This window comes from Lactuca sativa, chromosome 4 (assembly GCF_002870075.4).
Source record: "Lactuca sativa cultivar Salinas chromosome 4, Lsat_Salinas_v11, whole genome shotgun sequence".
In the NCBI taxonomy this organism is placed as follows: domain Eukaryota; kingdom Viridiplantae; phylum Streptophyta; class Magnoliopsida; order Asterales; family Asteraceae; genus Lactuca; species Lactuca sativa.
Genome location: NC_056626.2, coordinates 64,648,793 through 64,675,304, shown reverse-complemented (window position 1 = coordinate 64,675,304; position 26,512 = coordinate 64,648,793). Strand labels below are relative to the sequence as shown.

Below are 26,512 nucleotides of genomic sequence, written 5' to 3'. Positions count from 1 at the left end.
TGATATCTCGACTTTGAGGGACTGTAACTCAATGAATATAAAACTAAAAATGGCAAATTTATAGTCTAAAATCATGTACAAACTCTAAACTCCATGTTGGAAAAAACCTCATGTCAATCGGAGTTGAAACTAATGAGATATGAATCTTTTAAACGTTTCACAAAAACCGGTTCCGGCCCTAAAAGTGGTTCCAGTTCCAAACACCGGTTCCAGTTTTTAGACCCGGTTTACTCGGACCCGATGGACCCAAACACGGATTACCCGGAACTCGGATAAAGCCAAATTTTAAAACCGGAACCGGAACTGGTTCTATATATTCCAGTTCTAACGGTTCCGGTTCCGGTCCAATTCCGATTCCGATTCGGTTTTCCGGTTCTAAATCCCATCCCTATTTAACATTATCATTTGTTTCTTTCTTAATTTTATAGGTTCCCTTAAGTGCTTTAATGTTTGATTTTGTTTCTAATTCAACATCTAGTTTTTTTGTCTGCATATATATATATATATATATATATATATATATATATATATATATATATATATATATATATATATATAACAAAATTTTAATATAGTACCATAAAAATAAAATATGCATAAAAACTTCTTTTCATAAGTTTACCTTTATCGGGTGCAAATCTGAAAGCTGGTGTAAATATAAATTAATTTCTTCGTCCATATCAACCACTTTTTTAAACAATATTTATGTGAATTGATATTGGGACTAATACGGGGTATTGGCTTAACAAAAATAAATTTGAAAATTAATTTAACATTAATAGGAACCAAAGTAAACAAATATGTTCTTGTCATTTTAGTCTATAAGTGTCATTCCGTACAAGCATTTCATACTTGATTTTCGTATTCCAAACTGCCATGCCCGATTCTGGAATCACTTGTAATATGTAATGTTCTTTCCATTTCGGACTCTAAGCAGTAAGAATAGCACATTTTAAGATAGTTTTATAGCTAAAACTAAAAAACTACACAATTAAGATATGTCAGACGTATTACTCGTATGTTGGACTTGTTCTACGCATTTTAGAATATAAAAAAATCTCATGTAAAGTAAAATGCAAGTAAATGAAGGAGTAGAACTCACCTGGTTTGTTGAATTCATGGTAGATAATCTTAAAATATGTCTGAAATTCTAGAAGCAACATGTTTGAAATTTTACTTTCCAGAATGCTTATTCCGGTTTTTAGACGTACTCCCCATATCTATAACATTAGCTATAATAGTGGGCATTCTGGTTTTTAGACTTACTCCCCATATCTATAACATTAGGCTATAATAGTGGGCTCAGTTTGTTTATATCTGCTCTTGAATACCTATTCCAGAGATAATGGTTAGTTTGCATAAAATGGATTTTGTTATTATTTTTAAAAATATACCAAATCGTGGTTAGATACTCAATTTCCTTACGATATATGTTAAATTAATTACTTAACACTTATAGTTGTTTTTTAAGTCATAATTCTTGAGTTTGATCAATATGAACGATTTTGACATATACTTAAGAACATACCCAGTTAAACTGTTGAAAAATAAGATATACAGACTATGAATGCATATTTTTTTTTCTAATATGTTGCTCGAGGTGTCCGCTTTGTACAAATCCGTTTTATTTCCAAGAATGACAGTGGGAGTTTTGAAGAACTTATAGAGATTCAAGAACAAGTAGATGCCATATCGTAAAAAAAAAGGTTCAGTCACCTCTAGGGGCGGACACATGATTCTGTAGTAGGTTTTGTCGGTGACACATTTTATATTAAAAAAAAAAAGAAAAAAAAATCGAAATTTGTCCACTGCCTATAGGAAAAAAGGTATTGTCGGTGTAACATCGGGCACCTAATGAAAACCAACCGCCCCTGGTTGCTTCAAGATCTTGTAAGGATCTCTTCTAGAACACAATAACCTTGTAGATTTATTAGAGTTTGTGAAAAGCCAAAGATATATGATTATTTTATAGCCAATGAAAAAGTAATTATGGTTATACAGTGTGAATCAACCAACCAGCACGAAGACATGCCAAGATCGAATTCTAAATATGATACAGTGTGAATAAACCAACTACCATGATTATTTTATAGCCAATGAAAAAATAATTAAAAGATGACTTAAACCACCGAGTTCGTTATCCGATCTATATACGATAATCAAATGTGGAACGCCATGCAAATGGGTTATCAGGAAAAAACAAACAAATATGAAGAAATATATACATCTTAGGCGGGAAACAGACTTATTAAGGTGATTAATTTTTCGGTCCGTTGACATCTGAACAACTATTTTTTTTGTACACATTTAGGTAACAAACTTTTTGAAAATGTTCGCATATAACCATTATGACCGGCTGTAGCAGGTTACATCCGGTCATAATGGTCATAGATGAACACTTTCAAAAAATTCGTTATATAGATTTGTACAAAAAATATAGTTACCCAGATGTCAACAAACCGAAAATGTAAGAGTAAATTATACGAATGTTGCTGTGGTTTGGGTAATTTGTGCGTTTGGTCCCTAGCTTATTTTTCAACTCGGATGATACCTATTGTTTATTTTTGTTGTGCGTTTGGTCCATGTCTTACCTCAAAAGACTATTGTGCCATTTTTAATTTATTTTTTAATTATTTATCTTATTTATGTATTTTCTTTTCATCTATTTTAAAAATTATAGACCCCTCATATGTATATCTCATCACCCTAAACCTGAAACCACATTTAAGAAATTTAAGTTGGGTCCCATCAGTTACCATCCCATCTCTTATCCTCCTCAACTTCTTCCTTTCCCTTTTTAATGACATCGACGTCTTCAACATCTCTTCTTTTTTTCGGTCTTTCAACTCCGATGAACCAATACCACAACACTTCTACTTGGTTGTGGTGGTGGAAATTTTAATTAAGAGATAATGGGTTGTAGGTGAGTAGATATAGATATGTAGGATCTATTATTTTTTTTAAATATATATAAAATAAATACATAAATAAGAAAATTAGTTAAAAAATAAATTTAAAATGTAGTCTTTAGAGGTAAGACATTGACCAAACGCACAATAAAAATAAAAGTATGGATCATTCAAGTTAAAAAATAAGTTAGGGACCAAACACACAAATTATCCAAACCACAGGGACCATTCATGTAATTTACTCTTATCTTTTCGGTTTGTTCACATATGAGTAACTATTTTTTTGTGCACATTTAGGTAACGAACTTTTTGGAAATGTTCGCATATAACCATTGTGACCGGTTATGACCGGATGTAACCTGCTACAGCTGGTCAAAATAGACATACGTGAACACTTTTAAAAAGTTTATTACCTAGATATGTATAAAAAAAATTGCTACCTGTATATGAAAAAACCGAAAAGTTAATTACCTTAATAAGTTCATCTCCCACATCTTAGGCTAGACCATATCTAAGGTTTTAAAAAAACTTATTTTATTAACTATGATGAAACTTTACTTATAGATATGATAATTGAGAAGCCTTTAGCTAACAATTCGTAATTTAAAAAAATAAATAAATAAAAAAAATAAAAAAAAAAAAATAAAAACCATTTTTTTAAAATTCCATACGTATATTAGGAACCCGAGCATTGTAAAAGCCGCTATAATAATTGGTCTTGATTACTTATACGTACCATATAAGAGTATTTAATAGCCGGGTTGTATATTCCAAATTGGAGCATATACAATATTAAAACACGTGCCTTATATAGTCCGTTTTGTAAACTAGGAAATGTATCTTTTAATTTGAAACTAACTAGATTCTTTAATAATCTAAACGCACGATCATAAGAACACAACGGTTTTAATACCAATCGACTTGAGAAAATAATCATATCTTAATTAAAATTTCGTAAACCTTATCATTATATACTTATAAAGGATATATTTTCTTTCCATAATGTTTTTAATTTAAAATACTATATTTAATTTATTAGGTTTTAATATGTTGTTGTATATAAACCATTATCATTAAGCTACAATCTTTGAAAAGTTTATATAAAATACATAAATTGTTAATTTAAATATACCCTTACAGGATCAATTTAAATATAAATTTTAATTCAATTTAAACATCCTAAAGATTATTTTGTAAATTGTTAAAACTAATAAATTATAGTGTCTTTCAAATAATGATTATAAGTTAGTTAATAAGTTTAAAAATTATTAAACCTAAAGTGTAATATAAATAAACTAAATTTCAATATTAAAATAATATTTTTTACATTTACTTATAAAGTTATATCTTTAACTTTTAGCATATTATACTTAATTTATTAGATTTAATATGTTGTTGTATATAAAACATTATCAGTTTTAAGCTACAACTTTTGAACAGTTTGGACAAAATACTTAAAATTTTAATTTAAATATAACATTACATGATAAACTTCAATATAAATTTCAGTTCCACTTAAAAACTCAAAAAATATTTTGTAAATAGTTAAAAGTGAAAAATTGTAGTGCTAAATGCAAAAACTAAATTGTAATATCAATTTTAGTAAAATATTTCCTAAAGTTATTTTTATAATCGTTAAAAGTTTTTTAAATAAGTAGCTAAAAATAATTTACAATAACAGCAGTTAAAAATAATTCTATATAAATGATTATATTGTTACCTTTAAAATTAAAATAAAATTGTTTGATGTTTTAAAGAATTACAATGATAGAAGTTAAAATGTATGTAACACCGTGAATTTCAAAATAATTTTTCGCAAAATATAAAAACATTTTTCATTTAATTTTCATAAAACATCAAGTTTAAATCTTCAATTCACATCATACAAAATCCCAAGATCATATCATATAAAAATCCCTTGCGTGTGTACAGATCAAGCCGGCGCCTTCCCACGGTCATCACTAGTACCTGAAACAAACAACACTAACACTGTAAGCACAAAGCTTAGTAAGTTCCCCAAAATACCACACATAACACATATTAGCCACTCGAGGCTATAACTCTGTGGGTCCGTAGACCCTACTCTGTGAACCCACTGGTTCTAATTCTGGGAACCTTACGGTTCCAACTCTATAAACATGCACAACATAAATCACATAGACATCATGCAGTACAACACATAACATACACATACTCTGTCACATAACTCTGATTACCTACTCTAGGTAAAGTATAGTGAGAAGACTCACCTCGTATATATCGATAACCCACGAATCCTGGAAGTCACTCGTGCTCGATCCTCCGAGCTATAATCCTCCTATAACATAATACATCTCTAATTAACACTTTTACCACTAAGGTTGACTACCCCTATCAAGTCAACACTGGTCAACTCTGGTCAATGGTCAATTTTGACCGGACTCGGCGAGTGCACTAGGGCGACTCGGCGAGTCTATACGTATTCACCAACTCTCTAGGATTCTCTTTTGACACGTCGAGTACTCCCCTAACTCGACGAGTTCCACCTGGCATGAATCGCGGGGCCACCACGACTCAACTCGCCGAGTCTCAAGAACAACTCGGCGAGTTCCAGCTCGACTCAGTCCGTCTGTCAACCCTCTCTAACTCTCCCTGACTCACTGAGTCAACCCATAACTCGGTAGGACCACTCGTTGAGTGGTTAAGGACAATCTTCATGCTACTCGCCGAGTCTGTTCTTCAGACTCGGCGAGTCCATGCCATGCACCAACTCAAACTAGCTTCTGAGGTCAGATCCGCTCCATCCACTCATAGATCTGGCCCTCCTAAGCTCATTCATCACCTAAAGTTCATGTCTTGGTTACCATACAACACCTACATGGCTCTTTTTGGAGAAATGACCTCTAAAATGGCAACCCTAGCCTCCAACCCAAAAGGAAGGACATAAAGCATGACATTAGGGACTCTTTGGACCTACTAAGGTCCAGATCTAAGCACCATATCCCCATGGGACCTCTCACACTTCAAATACAAAGCAAATAACGCATGAAGAAACCCTAGATTTGACCATATCAACAAAAATACGGAAATAAGCTCTGAATGATACCTCAAGAAGCCTCTTCTGATGAAATGAAAGTAGATCCAAGCTCCCCAACTTTTCTAGCTTGACTTTCCTCTTCCTTTCTTGCAAAAACACACAAATTTGGTGAACAATGGCCTCTTATCTCACTCACAAGAACCATCAGCTGCTTTGGTGCTCTCAAGATCAAGGTAGCCGCAATGAAGGGACATAAGGTCCTTTAAATAGGGCTTAGGACCGGGAAATTAGGGTTTCATTAAACAGCGAGGACTCGCCGAGTCCATTCCTTGGACTCGTCGAGTCCAGGCGCGAATCCGCGTCCTGAACCGCGATCCTACTCGGCGAGTTTGAGCTCCAACTCGCTGAGTCCCCTCACAAAACTCCAAAAATATAAGCATAAAAGATACCTGGAAATCTGGGCTGTTACAATTCTCCCCCACTAGAACTAGACTTCGCCATCGAAGTCTCGCTCTGCAAATAGCTCCGGATGCTGCTCACGCTCCGGCTCCCAGGTCATCTCTGATCCCTTTCGATGCTGCCACTGAACCAACACCAGGGGTACCTCCTTATTCCTCAAAACCTTGATCTTCCGATCGCTGATGGCCGCTGGTCTCTCGGCATAATTCAGGCTCGCATCCACCTAAATATCCTCTAATGGAACCACTGCCGACTCGTCGGCTATACACTTCCTCAACTGCGACACATGAAAAGTGTCGTGAATCTGCCCCAACTCTGCCGGCAAATCCAAACGATAGGCTACCCGACCTACCCTCGCGGTCACACGGAAAGTACCAATATATCGGGGCCCCAACTTGCCCCTCTTCCTGAATCGAATCACTCATTTCCAAGGAGAGACCTTCAGGAGTACAAGGTCATCAACTTGAAACTCAAGCTCGGACCGGCGTCTGTCTGCATAACTCTTCTGTCGGCTCTGAGCGGTCAACAACCTCTGTCTGACCTGCTGAATCTGCTCTGTCGTCTGAAGCATGATCTCTGTACTGCCCATCACCCGCTGACCAACCTCTCCCCAACAAATGGGGGTCCGACACCTCCTCCCATACAACAGCTCAAAGGGTGGCATACCAATGCTCGAATGATGGCTGTTGTTGTAGGAAAACTCTGCCAAGGGCAAATATGCATCCCAGCTACCCCCAAAATCCAACACACATGCTCGGAGCATGTCCTCGAGCGTCTGAATCGTCCGCTCACTCTGACCGTCTGTCTGGGGATGATATGCGGTACTAAAATGCAGTCTAGTACCCAAATCCTCATGAAACTTCTTCCAGAATCTGGAAGTGAAACGCACATCACGGTCTGAAACAATCGAGATCGGCACCTCATGCCGAGATACCACTTCCCTCACATACACCTCCGCCAATTTCTCTGCTGAAGAACTCTCGCTGATAGCAAGGAAGTGAGCGCTCTTCGTCAATCTGTCCACAATCACCCAAATTGCATCAACTCCTCTGGCAGTCCTTGGCAATTTGGTGATGAAATCCATAGTGATATGTTCCCATTTCCATTCGGGAACCTCCAATGGCTGCAACTTACCATGCGGCCTCTGGTGCTCAGCCTTAACCCTACGACAGGTCAAGCACCTCTCAACGAACCACGCGACATCCCTCTTCATACAGGGCCACCAATACTCCTTTCTCAAATCCAAATACATCTTAGTGGCCCCCGGATGGATCGAAAATTTCGACCGATGCGCCTCCTTCATCAAAATGGTACGCGTTCCTCCCACAAACGGTACCCAGATACGCCCCTGAAATGTCATAAGCCCCCGACCATCGGTAACGAACTCTGAAACCAAACCAACAACCCGTTCCCTCTTCTGCATCTCAGGTCACACAGCCTCGGCCTGTGCCCCATGAATGGCGTCCAATACTGGAGCTATCACGGTCAATCTCAAACATACCTCCCGCAGCGGGGTGCTCTCCGCCCTGCGGCTCAATGCATCGGCTACCACACTAGCCTTGCCTGGGTGGTACATGATCTCACAATCATAATCCTTGACCACATCCAACCACCTTCTCTGACGCATATTTAGGTTGGGCTGATCCATCGAATACTTCAAACTCTTATGGTCCGTGTATATCGTACACCGAACCCCATATAAGTAGTGACACCAAATCTTGAGGGCGAACACCACTGCCCCCAACTCTAGATCATGGGTGGGATATCTCGTCTCATGAGGCTTCAGCTGCCTCGATGCATACGCTATCACATGCCCCCTCTGCATCAGCACCGCTCCCAATCCCAAAATCGATGCATCACAGTATACCACAAAGTCCTCCATCCCGTCCGGGAGAGCTAACACCGGGGCTTCGCACAACCTCTGGCGAAGTGTCTCAAAGGAGGCCTGCTGCTCGGGGCCCCATGAAAAAGCAACACCCTTCCGGGTCAATCTGGTGAGTGGCACTGCGATCTTGGAGAAATCCTTAATAAACCTCCGATAATACCCTGCCAACCCTAGGAAACTCCTGATCTCGTAGGGTGACTTCGGCACCTCCCAACTCATCACCGCCTCAACCTTGGCCAGATCAACCAATATCCCTTCTTGGTTAACGAGATGTCCTAAGAACTGGACCTCCCGCAACCAGAAATCACACTTGGAGAATTTGGCATAAAGCCTCTCCGATCTCAGGACTCCGAGAACCTCTCTCAAATGCTCCTCATGCTGCTCTCTAGATCTCGAATATACCAGAATGTCATCGATAAATACAATCACCGACCGATCCAGCATCGGCCTACACACTCGGTTCATGAGATCCATGAACACTGCCGGGGCATTGGTGAGCCCGAAAGGTATCACCACAAACTCGTAATGCCCATAACGCTTCCTAAACGCTGTCTTCTGGACGTCCTCATCCCGCACCCTCACCTGATGATATCCAGACCTCAAATCGATCTTGGAAAACCAAGATGATCCCTGCAACTGATCGAACAAATCATCGATCCTCGGTAATGGGTAACGGTTCTTGACCGTCAGCTTGTTCAACTCCCGGTAGTCAATACACATCCGGTGTGAACCATCCTTCTTTTTGACGAACAGGATAGGCGCTCCCCACGGCGAGCTGCTCGGCCGAATAAACCCCTTCCCCAGCAGCTCTTGAAGCTACGAGGATAACTCTTGCATCTCTGGAGGTGCAAGGCGATAAGGCACCTTGGTGATAGGCGCGGCCCCCAGAACCAAATCGATACTGAACTCCACTTACCTCACAGGAGGCACACCCGACAACTCCTCGGGAAACACATCCGGGAACTCACGCACCATCGGAACCTCCTCAACTGAACTCGGCCTCTCTGAATCCACCCGCGTATCCATCACATACGCCACAAAACCCTTACAGCCCTGCTGTAGACACTGCCTCGCTCTAGCGGCTGAACAAAACGTTGATCCTGAACGTGTACCCTCGCCGTACACCGAAAGAACTCCCCCACTAGGGTCTCGTATGGTCACCAGCTGTAGCTCACAGTCGATAACCGCAACGAATCTGCTCAACCAATCCATTCCCACAATGACACAGACATCACCCATCGCAATAGGAACCAGATCAATCGGGAACTCAACACCGAAAATCTCAACTACACAACCTCGGAAAACCTCCATGGCATATATCACCCTCTCATAAGCTATGGAAACTCTCAGAGGCCGACTCAATGCCTCACGACTAACACTGATATGCTGACTAAAAGCCAAAGATATAAAAGACTGACTCGCACCCGAGTCAAATAACACCAAGGCAGGTACATAATTCACAAGAAAAGTACCTATGCATGACATAACATAAGCATAATATCTTAACATCAAAATAAATACATGAAAGAATACATACCAGCCACGACATCGGACGCTGCGCGAACCTCCTCCGCGGTCAGCTGAAAGGCTCTCCCTTGTGCCCTCGGCGCCTCGGCCTTCACTGGCCGACTCTCTGTAGCTCTGATGGCGGCAGGGGCAGATCCCTGAGGTGCTCCCTGAGATGACCCTCGCAACTGCAGACACTCCGCCTTCCGGTGTCCGGTCTGATTGCAGTGGAAGCACACTGCAAACCCCTTGGGGCAATCCTTGGCCATATGCCCCTCCTTGCCACATTTGTAGCAAGCTCTTGCTCTGCAGACTCCATCGTGACCCTTGCCACACTTCCCACAAGTGCGGCCCTTCTGGCTCCCTGGTTTGGGATCAGCGGGCTTGGCCCGCTTAGCTGCCGGTTGAGACTGTGCCGGTCGCCGATCCCTCCCCTGAGACTCCGCCTCCTCCCTGGCCTGAGTCTCCAGCTCAATCTCCCTCTTCCAGGCATTTGCCTGAAGCTCAGCAAATGTCCGGTACGAGGAGTTCGCCGCGAACTCCCGAATGTCTCGCCTCAAAATACTCAAATATCGGCTCATACGTGCCTGCTCAGTGGACACGTGCTCAGGGCAGAACATCGCCCTCTCATGGAACATCCTGGTGATCGCTGTAACTGACTCAGTACCCTGCTTGAGGTTCAGAAACTCCTGTGCCAAACGCTCCCTCTCCACCTGGGGAACGTACTCATCTCGGAACATGGCAGTGAACCTCTCCCAGGTCACTGCCGCAAGCTCAGCAGGCGTAAAATGCGCTGTCACAAACTTCCACCAGTCCTTCGCTCCCAAGCGAAGCTGGTTTAGCGCGAACCGAACCTTCAAATTCTCAGGAGATGAGCAAGTGAAGAAACACCCCTCTATATCAGAAATCCACCTCATAGCTGCCACCGGGTCCTGGGTCCCATCAAACTCTGGTGGTTTTGTGTTGCTGAACTCCCGGAACAGCAACGCATCACCACCTTGCGGCCTCGCGGCAGCAATAGCTGCGGTGGCCGCTGCAACAACAGCCTCAGAAAGAGCGGCATAACGCTCATCAAAGGTCTCAATCAGCGTGGTCTTAATAGACCCGAACATCTCTGGTATCTCTGTCCTGATGGCCGTAACCACCTCCTCGTGGATGATCCGGCGGATCTCCTCATCACTGGTATCACTGCTCTCAAGCATCAAACATGTCCTCACCATGATCTACCTCTGAAATACAACATACGAAAAATTAGAACCCCTTCGAGCATACTCACACTCGACAACTCATTCCTCCTTGATCCTTGGTATTCTAAAGATTCTTACTTGGGCTGTACACCGCTCCGGTTCTTTCAGTAGTACGGGCCCAATAATACTGTCCGCACCGTCTCAGAATACACCCCAAGTCCTCCTCTTCGGATCCCAACTTCCAAGTACTCTATCATGCACATGCTATTCTCTAATAGATCCCTCATAAGCCTCTCGCTGCTACCTACTCACTCTCAAGCATCTCATAGCAGCTCACCAGTTCCTAGGCTAAAGCATCACAAATCAGGCCACTCTAGTCCTAATAGGAATATTTAGCCTACTCTAGCATGCGAATACATCATATCAATATCAATAGCACATAACATGAGGGTATTTTGGGAAATCACCGTTCGGGCGCGGACTGATCGTACACACAACTCTGCTCTGCGTTTCTTTTCAAAATCTTTTACTCTTTTTTTTAAAATACTTCTCAAATCCTCAGTTTGAGTTCAAATACGCCCGAAGGTGTACTCGAATCCCTCAAACCAAGGCTCTGATACCAACTTGTAACACCGTGAATTTCAAAATAATTTTTCGCAAAATATAAAAACATTTTTCATTTAATTTTCATAAAACATCAAGTTTAAATCTTCAATTCACATCATACAAAATCCCAAGATCATATCATATAAAAATCCCTTGCGTGTGTACAGATCAAGCCGGCGCCTTCCCACGGTCATCACTAGTACCTGAAACAAACAACACTAACACTGTAAGCACAAAGCTTAGTAAGTTCCCCAAAATACCACACATAACACATATTAGCCACTCGAGGCTATAACTCTGTGGGTCCGTAGACCCTACTCTGTGAACCCACTGGTTTTAACTCTCGGAACCTTACGGTTCCAACTCTATAAACATGCACAACATAAATCACATAGACATCATGCAGTAGAACACATAACATACACATAACATACACATACTCTGTCACATAACTCTCATTACCTACTCAAGGTAAAGTATAGTGAGAAGACTCACCTCGTATATCTCGATAACCCGCGAATCCTGGAAGTCACTCGTGCTCGATCCTCCGAGCTATAATCCTCCTATAACATAATACATCTCTAATTAACACTTTTACCACTAAGGTTGACTACCCCTATCAAGTCAACACTGGTCAACTCTGGTCAACGGTCAACGATCAATTTTGACTGGACTCGGCGAGTGCACTAGGGCAACTCGGCGAGTCTATACGTATTCACCAACTCTCTAGGATTCTCTTTTGACACGTCGAGTACTCCCCTAACTCGACGAGTTCCACCTGGCATGAATCGCGGGGCCATCACGACTCAACTCGCCGAGTCTTAAGAACAACTCGGCGAGTTCCAGCTCGACTCAGTCCGTCTGTCAACCCTCTCTAACTCTCCCTGACTCACTGAGTCAACCCATAACTCGGCAGGACCACTCGCTGAACGGTTAAGGACAATCTTCATGCTACTCGCCGAGTCTGTTCTTCAGACTCGGCGAGTCCATGCCATGCACCAACTCAAAATAGCTTCTGAGGTCAGATCCACTCCATCCACTCATAGATCTGGCCCTCCTAAGCTCATTCATCACGTAAAGTTCATGTCTTGGTTACCATACAACACCTACATGGCTCTTTTTGGAGAAATGACCTCTAAAATGGCAACCCTAGCCTCCAACCCAAAAGGAAGGACATAAAGCATGACATTAGGGACTCTCTGGACCTACTAAGGTCCAGATCTAAGCACCATATCGCCATGGGACCTCTCACACTTCAAATACAAAGCAAATAAGGCATGAAGAAACCCTAGATTTGACCATATCAACAAAAATACGGAAATAAGCTCTGAATGATACCTCAAGAAGCCTCCTCTGATGAAATGAAAGTAGATCCAAGCTCCCCAACTCTTCTAGCTTGACTTTCCTCTTCCTTTCTTGCAAAAACACACAAATTTGGTGAACAATGGCCTCTTATCTCACTCACAAGAACCCTCAGCTGCTTTGGTGCTCTCAAGATCAAGGTAGCCACAATGAAGGGACATAAGGTCCTTTAAATAGGGCTTAGGACCGGGAAATTAGGGTTTCATTAAACAGCGAGGACTCGCCGAGTCCATTCCTTGGACTCGTCGAGTCCAGGCGCGAACCCGCGTCCTGAACCGCGATCCTACTCGGCGAGTTTGAGCTTCAACTCGCCGAGTCCCCTCACAAAACTCCAAAAATATAAGCATAAAAGTTACCTGGAAATCCGGGCTGTTACAATGTAAACAAATAGATTTTAAAATTTTAATTAACAATAACAACAACTATAAACAACATTAAATCATATATTATATTTAATTTTATTCATAAGTAAACCGCGGATAGAGGTCATTCAAGAGATTGAGATTATATAATTTTAGATGATGTATATATTATTATATAATCAAAATAATCAATATATTATATCAATTTAGTATACGAATTATTATATCAAATTTAACAACATTATTGTTATATTTAAAGAAAATATATATTTGTAGAAATTTAAACTATATATTTCTATGAAGTTTTTTATAGTCGTGTTGGGGTATTTAAAAGTGTTTGAGATTGTTTTTTTTCAAATAACTTTTAGACTTTTAGCTTTTTCAAAAGATTAAAATAGTTAAAAAAAATGTTTGGGAAATAAAAAAAATCATTTTCAAAACAACTTTTTGTAAGAACAAAAATAAAGTTATTTAAAAATCATGAAATTATGTGTTTTTGTAACTTTTAACCTCTTAAAAGGTAATTAATTTCAAAAGTCAAAAATATGCAATATAAGCATTTTTTAAAAACAACTTTTTTGCTTTTACCAATTCAAAAGCTAAAACTAAAAATAAATTACAAAAATATCTTTTGATTTTAAAAAGTAATCTGAAACTGTAACAATTTGAAGAACTCTTACAAAAATAACATAAGATTATTTGGATCACTAACCCGGTTATTTTATAATCGTTAAAAATTTTCAAATAAGTAGTTAAAAATAACTTATAATAAAAGCATTTAAAAATAATTCTATATAAATGATTATATTGTTATCTTTAAAATTAATATAAAATTGTTTGATGTTTTTAATAATTACAATGATAGAAGTTAAAACGTTAAACAAATAAATTTTAAAAAATTAATTAACAATAACAACAACTATAAACAACATTAAATCATATATTATATTTAATTTTATTCATAAGTAAACCGCAGGTATATGTCATTCAAGAGATTGAGATTATATACTTTTAATAGATGTGTATATTATCAAATAATTAAAATAATCAATATATTATATCAACTTAGTATATGAATTATTATATCAAATTTAACAACAACGTTATTGTTATATTTAAAAATACATATATTTATAAAGATTTAAACTATATATTTCTATGAACGTGTTGGGATATTTAAAAGTGTTTGAGATTGTTTTTTTTCAAATAACTTTTAGACTTTTAGTTTTTTCAAAAGATTAAAATAGTTAAAAAGATGTTTGGAAAATAAAAAAAAAAAATCATTTTCAAAACAACTTTTGTAGGAACAAAAATAGAGTTATTTAAAAATCATGAAATTATGTGTTTTTGTAACTTTTAACCTCTTAAAAGGTAATTAAATTCAAAAGTAAAAAAATATGCAAGATAAACGTTTTTTAAAAACAATTTTTTGGCTTTTACCAATTCAACAGCTAAAATTAAAAAAAAAATTATAAAAATAACTTTTAACTTTAAAAAGTAATCCAAAACCGTAACAATTTAAAGAACTCTTACAAAAATAACATCGGATTATTTGGATGACTAACCCGGTGGACATGTTAACTTTACTTTATGGGATGTTAGATAAGTACTTCTTGGACATTGGCTAGACGGATATCTAGTGTTCCCAAAACAAGGTCACTTCACAAAACAATTTAAAGTTCCCCAAATGGTTTTTACTTGCGAAACTTTAATCTCAAAATTATATCTATTTTAATATATACAATAAAAATAAAATACCCAATAAAACGTTATGATTGATGGTGTACGAAATGAATTTTTGTGTAACGATTCTTATATGAGGAAATGCTTAAGTTATTACTAACAAGAAAATAAGTGTGTTTTGTTCTTTTGCTCACACAACTACAATACCACTAGAAAATATGTAAAAAATGGTTAAAATGGCCACTTTAATTGTGTAGTACTTCTGGACGCACAACGGTGTTGAATATCATTTGCGAAAATCATAAAAGAATAAGCAAATAAAACTTTTTTACCTCACCATGGCTATCGAGAAGGAGCAGTTCGAACGGAATTAGCGAAAACCATAGAAGAAAAATCAAATAAAACTTAAAAAGTATCCAAATATAATATCATGTATAGCCTCCTGTGTTATTAAACTTTTTTACATATCCAAGTATAATATCATTATACATATATTAATTTACAAAATAAGTTTGTATAAATTCTAATGAACTTATTACTTTGACATAAGATACTACCAATTCTAAAATAAGCTTTTGGCATAAGATAATACCAATTCTAAAATAAGCTTTTATCTGGAAATAGAAATTAACTTTAACCATAACATATTTAAATATTTATACTTTTTCCTATAAATAATTTTATCTTTCTAATTTTAAAGTTAAATTAGTGATACTTATAAGTTATAATTTAGGTGATTATATGTTTTTCGTTTCGTAGATTATTTATTTTTTTATAGTTTTTTTTATTAATTTTTTAAGATATATTCAAGTCTTATTTTCATCTACCCCTACATACATACCCCTACATACATAATTGTTTGGATTGAAATTTTATTTTAATACTTTTGTGGCTCAGTTTATATGGTCTAATCGTCTCTATTCTATATGTGGACTAATGACATTTATAAATCACATTTTATATATGAATTGTAAAGGACTTATCACATGCATCAAAGTTATGTTTTGGTCCCTTACATAATTTTTTTTTAAGTTTTCGTTTTATTATTTGCAAACGAGTTCTCGGTGACACACATAATGACTAAATGTAACAATTTGAATGAAAGATAATATTGAATAAGAGACTGAAGAATCAAATTCAATGATTCACTTGAATAATTGTGCTGTCGTATCCAAAAACAATTCAACATATATATATATATATATATATATATATATATATATATAAATAAGATAAGGAAAGACAAATCTAATTTCTATAAACTGTATAACAAAACTGCTCAAAACTATTCTATGTAGAATGACTAAACTGCCCTTGGCAGTGTGACGGTAACACCCCCCCTCCCCCCCCCCCCCCCCTTCAAACTGGTGGGTATGGTTGTAGACACAAGTTTGAAATAGCTTCTTGATGGGGAGAGCCATGCAAGGGCTTTGTCAAAGAGTCTGCCAGCTGCTTTTCAGTGGAAACATGAGACACAAATTAAACCAGATTGAATCTTTTCACGAACAAAATGACAATCTAATTCTATGTGTTTTGTTCTTTCGTGGAAGACAGGGTTATGAGCGATATGTATGGCAGCTAGGTTATCACATTTCAAGGGAATGGGAGTGATATCATCAATTCCAAATTCATGAAGAAGGCGAGTTAACCAAGCAAGTTCAGCACAAACACGGCGCATGGATCAGTACTCTGCTTCAGCAGAAGAAAGAGAAACCGTTGTTTGCTTCTTGGATTTCCATGAAATTGGAGCTCCACCAAAGAGAATAAAATACCCACTAACAGATCTTCGTGTGAGAGGACAGGCAGCCCAATCACTGTCGCAAAAGGCCTCGATTTTAAAAATGGGATCATTATTGAAAAATAAGCCATGATTGATGGTACCCTTAAGATAACGGAGAACACGTATAGCAGCATCCAAATGTTCTTGACAAGGTCTCTGATTAAATTGACTAAGAAATTGAATAGTGTAAGCCAAATCGGGGCGAGTATGAATGAGAAAATTCAATTTTCCAATCAATTGTCTATAGATTGTGGCATCTTGAAGGAGATTGCTGGTCTGAAACAAAATTGCAATATCATATGGCAGTAGAAAAGAGACGGTAGAGTAGTCATCAATTGAGTAATGAGATAACAAATCCTTGATGAATTTTTGTTGTTGAGCTATCATACCGTCTGAAGTAGAATTGAATTCAAGACCCAAGAAAAAGTGAATTTGCCCGAGATCCTTTATTTTGAAACGATTATCCAAATAAGTTTTCAGTTGCTGAATACCATCAGAATCATTGCCAGTTACTAAAATGTCGTCGACATACACGGCGACGATAATGATAGATTGGTCATTTCGTTTCAAAAACAGAGATGAATCATTTGATGAGAGAATATAACCTTGATCAGTAGAGATTGTGAAAGCTTAGAATACCACTGACGAGATGCCTGCTTTAGACCATATTGTGATTTCTTAAGCTTGCAAACCAGCGAGGGAGAAGAAACGTGGAAACCATGTGGGGGTTTCATGTAAACATCCTCATACAAGTCACCATGAAGAAAGGTGTTATTAACGTCCATTTGCTATATATTCCACTCCTTTTAACAGCAAGATAAACTAAGCATCAGACGGTATTGAACTTCACCATAGGAGAAAAAGTTTCATGAAAATCGATTCCCTGTTTTTGTGTAAAACCTTTGGCGACCAGTCTCGCTTTATAACGTTCAATTGATCCGTCTGAGCGATGCTTAATCTTGTAAACCCACCGACAAGAAATGGGTTTCTTACCCTTTGGTAATGTAATGATGTCCCATGTTTTGTTTGCGTCTAAAGCGGCTAATTCATTGGACATAGCATCTTCCCAATTAGGATTACCTTGAGCTTGATGATAGAAGGCTGCTTCCACAGGCAAATCGTGAGTATGAAAAGCAAATGATGATTTGGGGTTAGCACTTTCAAAGACAACAGAAGAGGGTGTAGCAACACAAAGGTTTGTCAATGTGTGGACACATTCACTAAGATTGGTGTTGGTATGAACATGATTACATACATAATGTAACACCCGTAGATCCGGGCTAGTCAATTTAGATGCAATAAGTGTCGAAAACGACTTTTCAGCAAAAGATTATTTAGAATAAATAATTTGACCAATTTGTAGTATATGTCACAAGGTTTCCGTACATATAAAGAACGCCGAAATCCGAGTTATAACGAAGAAGTTATGACCCCCCCCCCCCCCCCCCCCCCGAAGTTTTACGGCAAAACCGGCACGACACCGGGAGACGTAAATAGTGAATGTACGATGGAGGACTTTTTAGCCTTATTGATCTAAACTAAAGTCATAGAATATGTTAAACCGAGAAAGTCCATAAAAAGAATGCCAAATCTGACTTCGTATGAAGAAGTTATGATTTTTCTAAGATTCGGCTTAGCAGTGCATGACCCGAAACTCGAATTTTAGTTCAAGCGGTTTTTGGCTTACGCGACCTAAATGAGAGTTGAAGATCTCATTAATAGGAACTCAACGGTAAAAAGATAGATGAAAACGGAGTCCGTATGAAGGAGTTACGAATTCTTCGCGGTCATTTAACAGTCTAAATGCCTCCTACTGCTAAATTTGAGATCGGTCGAGAATTAGTCGACAGAGTCTAAATGAAAGTTGTAGATCTTGATGTTAACTACGCGTTAAAAAGAAGAACGTCGAAAACGGAGCTCGTATGCGAGAGTTATGATTTTTCTAAGTTTGAAGGCTGATACGCGATAGGGGGTGACGTGGCACCACCAGAATTGGACACGTGGCACCACCAGAAGGCCACCACATGCACCAACTCGGCGAGTAGGTCCCCCTACTCGGCGAGTCCATCAGATATTTTCACTATAAATAGAGGCGTCGGGTCTAGCCTCTTCTTCACACCTCCAAAACTCACTTTCTCTCTCTAGTTTCTCTCTCTAGCCTCCCAAACCCCCCCTAAAGCCTAGGTAAAGCCCCTAGCACCCGAAGGAAGCCCCAAGGCTCCCGGAATCCCGAGAAAAGCGCCTTTCGGCTCGGGAACGCTGCTCCAGCGAAGCCCGGTTTTCGAGAAAACCCGCTGTAAGTGAGCTATGCCTACCCTATCTTTAGTATAGCTTATGTTTTAATATAGTAACATTATTAGGAACTTATAATGAGTATTTGGGCTATTATTATGAGTTATAGTGAGTGTTATTTAACGTTTATATAATAATGATAATAGATGGACTATTAATTTGTCGCAGTTATCGTTAGACTAAACCCTAGTGGTATTGATATTAGGTTTTATCGAAGGAAAATTGTTTTGAGAGTATCGAAGCGCTGTCCGAGTGCTGAGTCACCACCTTTCAGGTGAGTGCATGGTCCCCTTCAACTTACACATAGATATGAAGTATTTACTACGTGCTATGTGTGCATACTGTCTATTTACTTGCTGTCTATGCTCAGTGAAAGATTTTATACATGTTTTAAATGATTTAAACTCTATATGTATTTTATATCTACGAAAATGTTGGGGTAAAACATGGGTAGATATAATAGATGAAATATGAGTTGGACGATGAGTTGAGAGGTGATATAGACCATGAGGTATGGGTGCGAGGTGTACGATGTCAGAAGCCTTTTTCCCAAACAATGTCCCCGTCATTCAGCAGAGTATGGATGGCAACCAAGGACTATTCTAGACAGTCCAGTGGAACACTAGCAGGCTCGCAACCTGTAGGTGTTGTGAACGATGTGTTCATCCGGTGTACTCTAAACCTTGGTGACCATGTAGACTTGGTGCCTAAACCTTGGTGATCATGCACACTTGATGCCTAAACCCTGGCGACTATGCAGACTTAGTGCTCGTTGTGTAAACCATGGAAACGATGGACTTCATGCTGATCCCTTTGGATGATCCTTAGGAACGAATGAATGAGGAATAAGCTGATTCTTAGGGTAGATACTTAAGAATAGAGAATATAATGGGGATGGGTAATGGGGTTTAATTGCTTGATTGTTTAAACATAATAATTATATTATTGTGGGTTGAAAACCCTGTGTACTCACCAGGTTTCCCAACCTGACTCACTCAGTTTATTTATATCACAGGTGTTGATATGAAGTCACATCACACTGAGAGATTTAAAGAGATGTAGATCACTAGTGTAAATAAATGTAAGCTCTGTTTATGCTTATGTTTCTGTATTAACGATGACATCCCAAACGTTTTAAAATGAATAAAATACGTTTCTTCAAAAAAAATTTAATAACGGATTTATCATGTTTTTCTGGGAACAAATTCCGCAACATTTTTATTGAAAGAAGTACTCTGATTTTTATAAAGCATAAACAAAATCGGTCTTTTCTGGTCGTGAAAATGGGGATGTCACAGTTGGTATCAGAGCATTAGTTTAAGCAAACTAGGAATTTGTAGGAAATTTCTAGACTTAAACATAGAAAGTTAAGTGATGATTGTGAGGAGTGTGTCACAAGCACTAGCTTATTTTAGGAATGATGCCTAAATCGCTTTTATGTGCTAAATGATTTGTTATGCTATAGTTTGATCGGATCTATGGTCTGTTGCCGACCAGATCTAGAAAACTTATGTGTTTAGGATTTTAAACGTACGAATACGATATTAGAACTAGCATATAAACGTTTCGGAGTGATAAGGATGATTTAAACGTCAATCCTAAATAAAGATCTAGATTCACCTTATTCGGTATATAGATCAAGATGGCAAGGACCCGTAGCGGAAACGTGAATGCAAATGGGAACCGAAACCAACCCCCAATGATTGAGCACATACCGGTTATGGTGGCCGCTGCTGAGCCAATAACGATGGCCGGAGTGCAAGCGATGATCCAGGCGATGTTGGATCGTCAAATAGAGGAAACCAGACGTTTGCTCCAGCAAAATCGAGAGGAAGCGACCATATAGATTGAACCGCCCGATTTGAACGAAGGGCAGACTGAGGAGGGAAACTGCAGTGGGACTGTTAATCAAGCCTGATGGGTTTTAGCCATAAGAACTTTCCTATGTGCGCATGCAAAACCCTAATGCTTGGATCTAGGCTTTCTAATTAAACATGCTTTGAATCCAAGACTTCTAATGACTAATTAGGTATAAGAACAATGTTAAAACAGATCTAGAATCATACCTTTGAATCCCTTGTTGATCTTGTTGTCTTGGAGCTCTAGAGTCACAATTGTCACTCCTCTAATGGCTTACAAACGCCAAATAGCAAGAAGGATGATTTGGGAGAGAGGAGAGGGGAGGAAATCGGCCAGGGGTTCTCTACTTTAGATCAAGTGCCGATTTCCCTTTGCCATAGGGTCTATTTATACTTGTAGACTCTTTAAGGGTTACATGCAGTTTAAACCCTAATTGGATAATCTTCTCTTAAAGCAATCCAAATCCATTCCTTAGATAGACTTGCACGATTTGAAGCTATCTCTAGCTTCTAGAATCCGTCCACCCCTATCCAATATGGATTTACAGTCTAAAGTTTAACTATCAAACAATTGACAGTTTATACCCTCTTATTTAATTAATCTCTTTAAGTCACCAAATTAATTCTAATTAATTCTATGACTTATATTAATCAAATAACAATATTATTATTCTTTATATTTGTAACGCCTGTGTTTCCGGGGCTTGCCATTTTTAGCAATGTAATAGTCTAGGTTAACCTTTGTAACCCGTTTTGAAATAATAGAAGTATATTATTTGAGTATTATGTGTTTTGTGCTTAATTGCTTAATTATGTGGTTTGATTAATTAAGAATAAACATAAGCGTCAAAATTTAAGTGTAAAATAAACTTGATATCTTTGTATAATGCTGTAGTAGTTGAAACGAGGTTTCCGAATATATATAGAACGCCTAAATCTGACTTCGTATGAAGAAGTTATGATTTATCGAAGTTTCGGCTTAGCGGTGTGCAGCCCGAAATACTCGATTTGAGATCGAGCGGTTTTTAGCCGAAGCAATCTAAACGAGGATCTAGGTCTCGTTGTTGGTATCGAAGCGATGAAAAGTTAGGCGAGAACGGACGTCAAACGAAGAAGTTATGAATTTATAACGAAGTTTTTCTGTCCCGGCCTATTAAAAATAAATAATAAAAATAAAGTTAAAATTAGCCGACGGAGTCTAAACGAAAGTTGTAGAGCGTAGTCTCACCTTCACGTGGATATAAAGAACGTCGAAAACGGAGTTCGTATGAAGAAGCTATGAATTTCCGAATTTTATTAAATAATTTGTATTTAAATTTAATCTTTAATTCGGATGATTATCCGAAGGAGTCACCGATCTGATCCGAAGTACGCCCCGCGTACTCGTGTACGCCCCGCGTACACCGAGGGATGTCGACACTCGCACTCGAGCACTTCAGATACGTAAGCAGTGATGATTTCGGAGCAGTACGCCCCGCGTACTCCGAGGCTCCAGCCTCCTATAAATAGGATGTGAGTGCAGCCGAGTTCTTTTGCTCTTTTCTCTCTTCTCTCTCCCGTTTTGCATCGATTTGCGTGCCAGAAGTACCCCGAAGCCCCGGTAATATTCCCGAGTCCCGAAGCAAGTCCCGAGATCCCGAAGATCCCGAGAAGTGCGGTTCCCGAGCCGAAGCTCTGCCCGCGAGAAGTTCGATTTTTGTAGAGATCTTCCAGATCTGCTGAGAATTACTACTTTTGTAAGTCGTAGTGTTGTCCGATCATCTTCTGATCAAGTGAGTGTATACTACCTTTCATAAACACGATAATAATACAAGTATGGTTTGAGTGTATTAAGTATATTGTTGTTTATAGGTGTGAGTGTGTGGTCACTTTCTTCAAACGCATAATTATAAAGTATTTTATACGAAATACGTGTTATGTGTATATTTTGTGTTATAAGTGTTAATGTATATTCACTCTCTTCTATCTTATAGATATGATTTATTCTCTATGAAATACGTGTTATGTGTGTGTGTGCCCATCTGTTATGTGAAATATGTATTGATTAAAGCATGCTATACAGGTTTTCAAAACTATGTATAAAAATGTATATTTTATCTACTAATATGTTGGGTAGAACATGGGTAGATACTTAAGAATAGAGAATATAATGGGGATGGGTAATGGGGTTTAATTGTTTGATTGTTTAAACATAATAATTATATTATTGTGGGTTGAAAATCCTGTGTATTCACCAGGTTTCCCAACCTGACCCACTCAGTTTATTTATATCACAGGTGTTGATATGAAGTCACATCACACTGAGAGATTTAAAGAGATGTAGATCACTAGTGTAAATAAATGTAAGCTCTGTTTATGCTTATGTTTCTGTATTAACGATGACATCCCAAACGTTTTAAAATCAATAAAATACGTTTCTTCGAAAATGTTTTAATAACGTATTTATCATGTTTTTCTGGGAACAAATTCCGCAACATTTTTATTGAAAGAAGTACTCTGATTTTTATAAAGCATAAACAAAATCGGTCTTTTCTGGTCGTGAAAATGGGGATGTCACACATGGTATCAGAGCATTAGTTTAAGCAAACTAGGAATTTGTAGGAAATTTCTAGACTTAAACTTAGAAAGCTAAGTGATGATTGTGAGGAGTGTGTCACAAGCACTAGCTTATTTTAGGAATGATGCCTAAATCGCTTTTATGTGCTAAATGATTTGTTATGCTATAATTTGATCGGATCTATGGTCTGTTGCCGACCAGATCTGAAAAACTTATGTGTTTAGAATTTTAAACGTACGAATACGATATTAGAACTAGCATATAAACGTTTCGGAGTGATAAGGATGATTTAAACGTCAATCCTAAATAAAGATCTAGATTCACCTTATTCGGTGTATAGATCAAGATGGCAAGGACCTGTAGCGGAAACGTGAATGCAAATGGGAATCGAAACCAACCCCCAGTGATTGAGCACATACCGGTTATGGTGGCCGCTACTGAGCCAATAACGATGGTCGGAGTGCAAGCGATGATCCAGGCGATGTTGGATCGTCAAATAGAGGAAACCAGACGTTTGCTCCAGCAAAATCGAGAGGAAGCGACCATATAGATTGAACCGCCCGATTTGAACGAAGGGCAGACTGAGGAGGGAAACTACAGTGGGACTGTTAGTCAAGCCTGATGGGTTTTAGCCATAAGTACTCTCCTATGTGCGCATGCAAAACCCTAATGCTTGATCTAGGCTTTCTAATTAAACATGATTTGAATCCAAGACTTCTAATGACTAATTAGGTATAAGAACAATGTTAAAACAGATCTAGAATCATACCTTTGAGTCCCTTGTTTGATCTTGTTGTCTTGGAGCTCTAGAGTCACAATTGTCACTCCTCTAATGGCTTACAAACGCCAAATAGCAAGAAGGATGATTTGGGAGAGAGGAGAGGGGAGGAAATCGGCCAGGGGTTCTCTACTTTAGATCAAGTGCCGATTTCCCTTTGCCATAGGGTCTATTTATACTTGTAGACTCCCTAAGGGTTACATGCAACTTAAACCCTAATTGGATAATCTTATCTTAAAGCAATCCAAATCCATTCCTTAGATAGACTTGCACGAGTTGAAGCTATCTCTAGCTTCTAGAATCCGTCCACCCCTATCCAATATGGATTTACAGTCTAAAGTTTAACTATCAAACAATTGACAGTTTATACCCTCTTATTTAATTAATCTCTTTAAGTCACCAAATTAATTCTAATTAATTCTATGACTTATATTAATCAAATAACAATATTATTATTCTTTATATTTGTAACGCCTGTGTTTCCGGGGCTTGCCATTTTTAGCAATGTAATAGTCTAGGTTAACCTTTGTAACCCGTTTTGAAATAATAGAAGTATATTATTTGAGTATTATGTGTTTTGTGCTTAATTGCTTAATTATGTGGTTTGATTAATTAAGAATAAAAATAAGCGTCAAAATTTAAGTGTAAAATAAACTTGATATCTTTGGATAATGCTGTAGTAGCTGAAAAGAGGTTTCCGAATATATATAGAACGCCCAAATCTGACTTCGTATGAAGAAGTTATGATTTATCGAAGTTTCGGCTTAGCGGTGTGCAGCCCGAAATACTCGATTTGAGATCGAGCGGTTTTTAGCCGAAGCAATCTAAATGAGGATCGAGGTCTCGTTGTTGGTATCGAAGCGATGAAAAGTTAGGCGAGAACGGACGTCAAACGAAGAAGTTATGAATTTATAACGAAGTTTTTCTGTCCCGGCCTATTAAAAATAAATAATAAAAATAAAGTTAAAATTAGCCGACGGAGTCTAAACGAAAGTTGTAGAGCGTAGTCTCACCTTCACGTGGATATAAAGAACGTTGAAAACGGAGTTCGTATGAAGAAGCTATGAATTTCCGAAGTTTATTAAATAATTTGTATTTAAATTTAATCTTTAATTCGGATGATTATCTGAAGGAGTCACCGATCTGATCCGAAGTACGCCCCGCGTACTCGTGTACGCCCCGCGTACTCCGAGGGATGTCGACACTCGCACTCGAGCACTTCAGATACGTAAGCAGTGACGATTTCGGAGCAGTACGCCCCGCGTACTCCGAGGCTCCAGCCTCCTATAAATAGGATGCGAGGGCAGCCGAGTTCTTTTGCTCTTTTCTCTCTTCTCTCTCCCGTTTTGCATCGATTTGCGTGCCAGAAGTACCCCGAAGCCCAGGTAATATTCCCGAGTCCCGAAGCAAGTCCCGAGATCCCGAAGATCCCAAGAAGTGCGGTTCCCGTGCCGAAGCTCTGCCCGCGAGAAGTTCGATTTGTGTAGAGATCTTCCAGATCTGCTGAGAATTACTACTTCTGTAAGTCGTAGTGTTGTCCGATCATCTTCTGATCAAGTGAGTGTATACTACCTTTCATAAACACGATAATAATACAAGTATGGTTTGAGTGTATTAAGTATATTGTTGTTTATAGGTGTGAGTGTGTGGTCACTTTCTTCAAACGCATAATTATAAAGTATTTTATACGAAATACGTGTTATGTGTATATTTTGTGTTATAAGTGTTAATGTATATTCACTCTCTTCTATCTCATAGATATGATTTATTCTCTATGAAATACGTGTTATGTGTGTGTGTGCCCATCTGTTATGTGAAATATGTATTGATTAAAGCATGCTATACAGGTTTTCAAAACTATGTATAAAAATGTATATTTTATCTACTAATATGTTGGGTAGAACATGGGTAGATACTTAAGAATAGAGAATATAATGGGGATGGGTAATGGGGTTTAATTGTTTGATTGTTTAAACATAATAATTATATTATTGTGGGTTGAAAATCCTGTGTATTCACCAGGTTTCCCAACCTGACCCACTCAGTTTATCTATATCACAGGTGTTGATATGAAGTCACATCACACTGAGAGATTTAAAGAGATGTAGATCACTAGTGTAAATAAATGTAAGCTCTGTTTATGCTTATGTTTCTGTATTAACGATGACATCCCAAACGTTTTAAAATCAATAAAATACGTTTCTTCGAAAATGTTTTAATAACGTATTTATCATGTTTTTCTGGGAACAAATTCCGCAACATTTTTATTGA

The 26,512-nt window shown here is 38.1% G+C and overlaps 1 protein-coding gene across 1 annotated transcript; it reads right to left on the bottom strand.

The window, feature by feature from the left end:
• Window positions 1-16,656: 16,656 nt before the first annotated feature.
• Window positions 16,657-17,540, bottom strand: LOC111890347 (uncharacterized mitochondrial protein AtMg00810-like). The gene is made up of 2 exons (XM_023886471.1): window positions 17,474-17,540; window positions 16,657-17,360 (listed from the first exon to the last, which is right to left on the bottom strand). The coding sequence occupies exons 1-2, from the start codon at window positions 17,538-17,540 to the stop codon at window positions 16,657-16,659; spliced, it is 771 nt and encodes a 256-aa protein (XP_023742239.1).
• Window positions 17,541-26,512: the final 8,972 nt, after the last annotated feature.